General features: G+C 35.6%; 1 protein-coding gene across 2 annotated transcripts in view; it reads right to left on the bottom strand.

Moving 5' to 3' along the window:
• Positions 1–5191: 5191 nt before the first annotated feature.
• Positions 5192–7919, bottom strand: part of LOC149243957 (uncharacterized) — a 222316-nt gene continuing 219588 nt past the window's right edge. For both annotated transcript variants that reach the window (XM_089374681.1, XM_089374682.1), the window contains 2 exons: positions 6369–6461; positions 5192–5720 (listed from right to left, as the gene is read on the bottom strand). In XM_089374681.1, coding sequence (XP_089230807.1) covers positions 5490–5720; positions 6369–6461 — 324 coding nt within the window. In that variant the 3' untranslated portion in view covers positions 5192–5489. The remainder of the gene's footprint in view (positions 5721–6368; positions 6462–7919) is intronic.

Genomic DNA, 7919 nt, shown 5'->3' with positions numbered 1-7919 from the left:
TTAGGCTCCATTATGGTTTCGTGGATGAGTAGGAAGCATGCATCTATTGCACTTAGTATTGTCGAGGCATAATATATTGCAGCTAGCTTAGTGAGTTGTGAAGTAGTGTGGCTTCAGAAGTTACTCATGGGCTTGTTTGAACATGTTTAGAATCGATCGTGATGTGTTGTGATAATCAAAGTTGTGTGACACTAACAGAGAATCCAGTTTTCCATGACAAGTCGAAGCACATCGAAATCAAGTATCACTTCATTTGTGACATGGTACAGAAGGGAGCAGTGAAGCTCTAGTATGTCTCTACTGATGAGAAAATTGTTGATCAGAGAAGCACTTGAAATTATTAAGCATCCTTGTAATCTGAACAGAGACAGTGGTATGGAGATTAGGGGGAGTTGGCTTCCCCTGATCATGGAAATCAAAAAGCGTCAACCCATCCCCAGGTAAGCCTTCAAGCAGGTAAGTTTTCCCTCCCTCTCCTATCCTATTATTATTGGTCAGTACTTTTTATCTTTATCATAATTAGAATTATTAACATAAAAATACTTTAATATATTAATTTCTACATAGCGATTAATTAATATATTAATTATTATATTAATTAATTATAAATATCAATTATTTAAAATTGTTAATATAATTTGGTTCATATATTAATTTAATTTATATATAGAAATTGATATATTCCCTAGTATTTCTTTAATAATTAATTTATGATCCCTTCATTTTATTAAAATAGCTCCTTTAACCTAATGATATATTCCCTAGTATTGATATATTCCCTAGTAGAAATTGATATATTCCCTAGTATTTCTTTAATAATTAATTTATTATCCCTTCATTTTATTAAAATAGCTCCTTTAACCTAATAATTAACTTTTTTAATACTTTAATATAATAATTTCTATATAACTATTAATTATTATATTGATAAATTATAAATATTTATTATTTATAATTATTAATATGAATTAATTTAATATATTAAATTAATTTATATAGAAATTAATATATTTTAGTTCAATCTATTATCGGAAAATTTTAGTATCAGTTCATTTTCCTTTTTAATCTATAGGTTATAAACCTAATTATTAAAATTAAAAAATTTTATAAAAATTTCAATAAAATAAAGGTAATTTATTAAAATTAAAAATAAGAATAAAATTAAAATAATTTCAGATTCAAGCCGACCATGTGCTGTTCCTTAATCCTCTTAAGTATTTATTCTATCCATTATGCTCTTCTTTTATCATCATTCTCAAACCCTGATGATGGATCCCATTTAGGATTTGAAACGTTGGTACAAAAATACTCATACTGTGGATTCTCCGGTCAATGATTCGAAAAGTACAAACCACAGATCTCTTAAATCCAAAATTGTTGATATTCTTACAAACCCTCTTTCCAGAGCGATATTTGTATACTTCAGGGACAAACTTGGACTTGTTGAGAATGTCTCTCTCATTGAGAGGAAGTGGTGATCAAATAACGTCGTGGGCTAATATTCTCCATGTTCCATATATGACCGAAATTAGGGAGAATGGTCTGACAAAGAACATTCATTCTTCTTGTGTCAAGTATATTATAACAGCCTCGAGTTAAAAGTTCATGTAATAAAGTTAATAAAGGAAAAAGAATAAAACGAAGGTCATGGGATACGTATTCCAAGTTGAATGTTGGACAAAACATCCTAGTGGGTGTCATTTCGGTTTCTTATGGCTAAGGAAATTGGCAAAGGCAAAGAGGCATTAATTGACATTTATTTATGAAAATAAAGGAAAATAGGAGAAAAGGGAGATGAAATGTCACAGGTTTGCATGAGAGGGACATTGAAGGAAAATAGAGGAAATTAAAGAAAATAGAGGCCTCAATAATAAAAAGGTTTTTGAGGATCAGTTCACATCTTTTGTCAGTTAAGCTTTTGTTGGTTTAGCTTTTGTCAGTTCAGTTTTGGAGCTCTCTCTATTGTCACATACTATTGCACACTTTAGCATTCTTGGAGCACTATAGCATTGGAGAAAGGAAAGCAAAGGAAGGGCAAGGAAAACAAAGGATAAGGAAAACAAGGGACGAGCAAGGAAAAGTTGGATCAAACAGCTTCAGCAAGAAGACTTGCAGGTAAGAGGTTGCATGTGTGATTTCTTAGCTGGTTTGTGAATGCATGGTACATGCATTTGTGTATTTGGATCTCTTGCTATAAATGGCATGGGTTTTGTCTAGTGTGACCATGGTTTCAGCATTGCCTTGCCATTTCCGGATAGCATGGTGTGATGGGGTTCTTTTATTTGGTTGAGTGTTGGATTGCTTGAAGGGTTTGAAACTAGGTGAGGTGTTCTAAAGAAAATTCCCAAGGGTTGGGGTGGACGTGGTTTAATCTCTAGGAATCCCTCGACAGGTGGTGGAGACAAACAAATTCCTCAAGGTATTGGTTAAGAAACTGAGGCATCCAAGCTTGTTTTGGGATTAGTGATCTCTTGATCGGTTTTGACGGGATCGCGGTAGCCTGAGGGTGGAGGTGGTTTAATCTTCGGGAAACCCTGATTGTTTATGTTTTGGTTTGCGTATGTGATCTCTTAACCGGTTTTGGCAAGATTGCGGGAGCATGAGGGTGGAGGTGGTTTAATCTCCAGGAAGCCATGTTGTTTATGTCTTTAGACTCCACATTCATGCTCGGAATATGGCATGGGGGTAATTGGTTGAAAGAAATATTTGGTTCAGCTCAATCTATGGTTGGGTGGTACGTGGAAGTCCTTGACTTGGTTGGATTTTGCATATGTTAATAAGAGTTATTTTCCTATTGTATTTTATGAGTACTTATACTTGTTATTATGTGGCTTTGATGGTTGTTCTATCATGGTTATTATTCTGGTTATATGATGGTTATAAGCATGGTTCCATAACAGGTTCTAGCTATGGCTCTTGATATGTTTTGATTAGTTGATGAATGGTTAATGAATGCATGAGCTAACAAATGTTATTGCAACTATTATGAGAGGGCATTAGACCTTCTTGGTGAATCTCAGATAAGTTTCAAACTCCTATGTTCAGATATGCATTCATGACTTGTAGATTACATGTTCACCATATGTTTGACGAAATGGTTGTCATGGTTAGGCCTAGTTAGGTTAAGTCCTTGATCAAGTTTTGTATGAATGGATTTGTCCTAATGTTATTTATCATTCTAGAAAGTCTCATTGAGTTTTGGGCAGTGGTCTAGAGGCTAGTCTTAAATGGTGCCTCAGAATTCGGCACTGCACGCTCTAAACTAAAAAATTTGGGCCATAACCGCACCTTGGTAGGTTTATGCATGCGGTTGGAGCCTGTAATAGCATGGAGGCCTTGTCATGCATGCGTTTGTGGGCCCAGGTCACTAAAAAAACAGTTTAGCTCAAGGTTTGGGCACTTGGAATGGTTGTTTAGCTCTTGGGTGTCATGTAGCTCCTGAGGAAGGTCAGTAAAGTTCCATTTTTTCGACTCCACTCCCTTAACTGTACTTAGGAGGTTGGGTCATGTCATAGTAGCCCTTAGGTCATGTTTACCCTGACAGGTCTATTAAAGTGGGTAAATGTGGGAGGTGGCATTACAGATATTGACCAAAATTAAGAAGAATGGTCTTAGAGGCCCAAAATTACTCAAATAGAGTGTGGCCTTTCAACATCAAGATCCTTTAGCATTAGGCCCATAATTACTCAAGTAGAGTGTGGCCTTTGGGGTTCACCATATGTCAGGTACCAACCAGAATGATGGTGAACCAAGACTACTCTATGTACCATGTGTCAGATAAACCAGAATTATGGTGACTAGTTGATGCTAATGATGTACCATGTGTCAAGAGTACTAACCATAATTATGGTGAGAATGCACCATGTGTCAGAGGTATTGACCAGAATTATGGTAGCCTGTTGATGTTGCTGATCCACCATGTGTCAAAGTTATTTAGCCAGAATTATAGTAGTTGAATGATGCTAATATTATTGATGATTTGTTATAACCTTTTTCTTAGAGAAATTTGTCAACATGAAGAATATTTGTCTAGTCATTATGAATACCTCCCTAGCTAAGAGGGAGTGTTGAATTTTGTAGCTATGGTCAGTCTTCATAATTTCTATTTTACCCCTTGTAATGTACAAGGTAAATGTAAGACACGTTTTTCATGTCATTTTTATTGATTATCCCTTGAAAGAATTATTGTAAAACATGTTCTTCATGTCATATTTAAAAAAGAAATTTTTGAATTTTGAATTTTGAATTTTTGGCTCCAAACTAGTCAAGTTTCCCCTCCCTCAAGTCAATTCGGCTCCAGTGAAGAGAGACAACCATTCACAAAAACACAACACTATATAAAGGCATTAGAATTCCTCCACAAAGACATCATTCAAGGTCACACAAGAACGACATCTTCTAGGCATCCAAGCAAAGGACAAGAAGGAAAAGAAGGAAGAAGATCATCTCTCTAACTTGCACATGTGGATTTCTCTCTCTTCTAGCTCGCACGTGTATTTCTGGGCAGTTTTTGGGCAACATATTCTGGGCAGGCCGAGTTACTGGGCATATTCTGGGAGGCCAAAATTCAGCCTAAGCATATCAGAGAGGGCTGAAGTTTTTGAAAGACTTGACTTGACTTGACTAGAGGGCTGCTTGACCAGGTTTGACCATAGCTTGTTGATTAGTTTGATCTCATAGTTGACTAGTAGCATTAGATGTATCTATTGTTGAACTAAAGAATTTCTCTAAGGAAAAGGATGTTGGGTCTTTCCCCCAAGTGGGTTTTCCCAGGGTAAATCTTGTGTTTTCCTTGTGAATTGTGATCTCTATTGTCCTTTATCTTTATGGTTGAATTTATGAAGTGTAATTGCTTAATGATAAATTGGGATTGTTAAAAGAAGATTTACATCATTATAAGTAATTATCGGTATTTCAAAAATTTGTGCAAACATCTATTGCACTTGAAAAATCAACAATCCCTACCCTGTGTGTACCCATCTAGCAAGGTTGCTAGGACCTTAGCAACCCTACTAATTGGATTGGTAACACCTCCTATGACAAATATTGTAGTCTTGAACTTTTAAATTCAGTATAATGAAAGATAAGAGACTTGACATTTGAATTCATGAGTAATTATTGTCAAGCACGAAAAAATAAAATAAATTGGATGAAAAAGACCATATGGCATAAATCTAAGGAAAAAATAAAGTAATACTAGAATCTCAGATATTTTTAATTGCTACTAAATATTGTAGTTTGGCATTGAGTCAATGCTCACATTGTGAAGTAGAAATAACAATAACAACTAATTTTCAACTATTATTTTACATCTTTAACACATCATTACCCATATATTCTGCAATTACATTTCTTTTTTAAAAAAGAATCTCCCAAGCTTATTTAATTTAGTTTGAATAAGAAATGTCAGTCAGCTCCATGGTGTGGGTCACCAGAACCCAGATATCTACTAATCTCTTTTGAAAAGCTTAATAGGTTTTCTGTGGCCTTTATTTGGCTGCATTCTTTTGAGCTGATTTAAGCCTTTCTTTTAATGTATCCATCCTTCCAGATGTAGGAAGTTCCCGAGCTATTAAAGCTTGCCTTATTGAAATCTTGTCCATTTGATCAATCTCTTCGTGTGTTAAGAATCTAGATAATGACTCTGGTAATGGAGGTGGAGCAGGCTCTGATCCTCCTGCAATGCGAGGAGGTGCTTTCCATGGTATTCTTTTTCTAGCCTAAAATTAAGAAATTCAAAAAAACATGCTTATGTCAATTCCATGCTAAAAGATAATCATAACAACAATCCTCAAAATATAAAAAGGAAACCCTCCTATTATCTCCACATTGATGTTCGAATTACTTGTAAATTAAAGACAAGGGAAACCTGGAAAAGTAAATGAGAGAATCCGACATGAAATACAGATCAATAAAGAAGAAAAAATCATAGTAAATCCTACTTATGCTTCAATCAGTAGTTTGTAAACCATATGCATACATACCATATACAGTTTCTAGAATAATAATTTTTTATAGTCCTTGATATGGGCATATGTAGTGACATATACAGAAGGCCTTAAGCACAGATGTACTTTTCAAATAAACATGAATTGCCGGGAGATGCATAGTTATTGATAATGGCACTGCACTATATAATTCAAGTATTGAGATAATGGCTTCGCTTCAGCACTAAACTCAAAGAAAACATGCGAGTATATGGGAGAAAAAGATGATAAAATACAAGGTTAGATTTCGTTTTAGACCCAAGCTTTGGAAAGAAAGTAATCTCTAATCAGAATCCATGTCAATCGCATTATTATTTTCTTTCTATTGCACTAAAGTGTATGAAACTAGAAACTAGTTATCACACAGAGCTGAGAGCTCACCTCAGTAACAAGTTGTTCCAACTCTTTATAAGTCGGTTGCTTTGTTGTTGTGCCAATTAGGTCACTTGTCCCATCCCATGCCATTAAAAAAATCTGCAGCAAAGGACCAACTCTTAATTTCACATTCTTTGAACCATCTTACAATGTCACTGATATCACAGTTTTCTCCTTACTGCTGCGATGTTCAATATCGACTTTCTCACCAGAAGGTTATTGGTTAGGTGTGTTCACAGACAAATCTTAAAATTATACGACATAACGGAAATAAAAAATACCAAAGGTAATTTTCAACATTACAGACATCCAATGATTATGTGAGAGGTGGCAGGCCATGGCCACTACTCAATTCAGATGTTATCTTGTGTCCTGAATTCAGTGAAAAAACACATAGTACTGGACCATACCAATGATACCATTGAGTCCAAGCAATATTTCCACATATAGAAAACCGAAATTCATGGTGACAACATGCATGGTGATATAAGCACAAAAAAGCAATGCGAAATACAACAGAAAATCGAAGAGATTCAAGCAAGCAAGTAGAGAAGATATTGCAGCAATGTACACATACGTTGTACATTCATTTGCATCAATGTCTTGGATATCTGCAATTTTTTTCCAAGCTTTTCAGGTGGTCAATTTCTCTGAGTTTTTAAGTGTTTCTCAGGTCCAAGTTCTTGTTTGCTATTTTTCACTATATTTCCATTAAGTTTCTTTCTAGGTTAACTGTAAATGGCTCTTCAATTCAATTAATATAGAGTAGACATTCCATTCACACACACATAATAAACAGAATAACTATGAACCACTTCTCTTTGCAACCAACGAAAGTATGACAACTCAACACTCGCTCTTCTTTGCATCCAGCACCTAGATAAGTAACTCAGCACTCATAGCTAATCAATGTATGTGTTTGAACATAAAAATAAGAGTGTAGTACTCTATTCATGTTGAGTGATAACATTATCATGAGCAGAGACTATGAAACTTACTCTGGCCAGCTAAAGGCAACTCCCACGCAATCCAATACTAAGGAGGACACTCAATCAGCAAAAAATTATGTTGACCGGCAACAAGGAAGTGCCCAGCCAAATTAATTAAGTCAACCAGCAATAGGAAAATGTCCTGCCCAGCAAATTAAGTCAACTAGCAAGGGAAAACATTCAGGATGAGGAATGTGTGGCCTTCAAGAGAGAGAGAGAGATGCATATGAGGCAACATATGGCCTGTGGGTTGAGGAAAGAACACTCAGGAAGCATCAGAACACTGTGTATGGTCTGTGTACAGCCTATGGGCAAAGGAAAAACACCCAATCAGCAATAGAACACTGAGTATAATCTGTGTACGGCCTATGGGCAAAGGAACAACACCCTGGCAGCATTGAAACACTGTGTATGGCCTGTGAGCAAGGGACAAACACCAGCAAGCAAAAGAATGTTATGGATGGCCTGTGGGAAAAGGAAAAATGCCCAACAATACCGATTTAACTCAAGCAGTGAGACAAACCAGCATTCTCTTAAATCAATGAACAAAACAAGGTGCCTACACAGT

Source organism: Pinus tabuliformis, chromosome 8 (assembly GCF_031772625.1).
Source record: "Pinus tabuliformis cultivar Carrire ecotype Pingquan chromosome 8, CPIR1, whole genome shotgun sequence".
Classification (NCBI taxonomy): domain Eukaryota; kingdom Viridiplantae; phylum Streptophyta; class Pinopsida; order Pinales; family Pinaceae; genus Pinus; species Pinus tabuliformis.
Note: the sequence above shows the minus strand (reverse complement) of the source record. Positions and strands in the feature narration are given on the sequence as shown.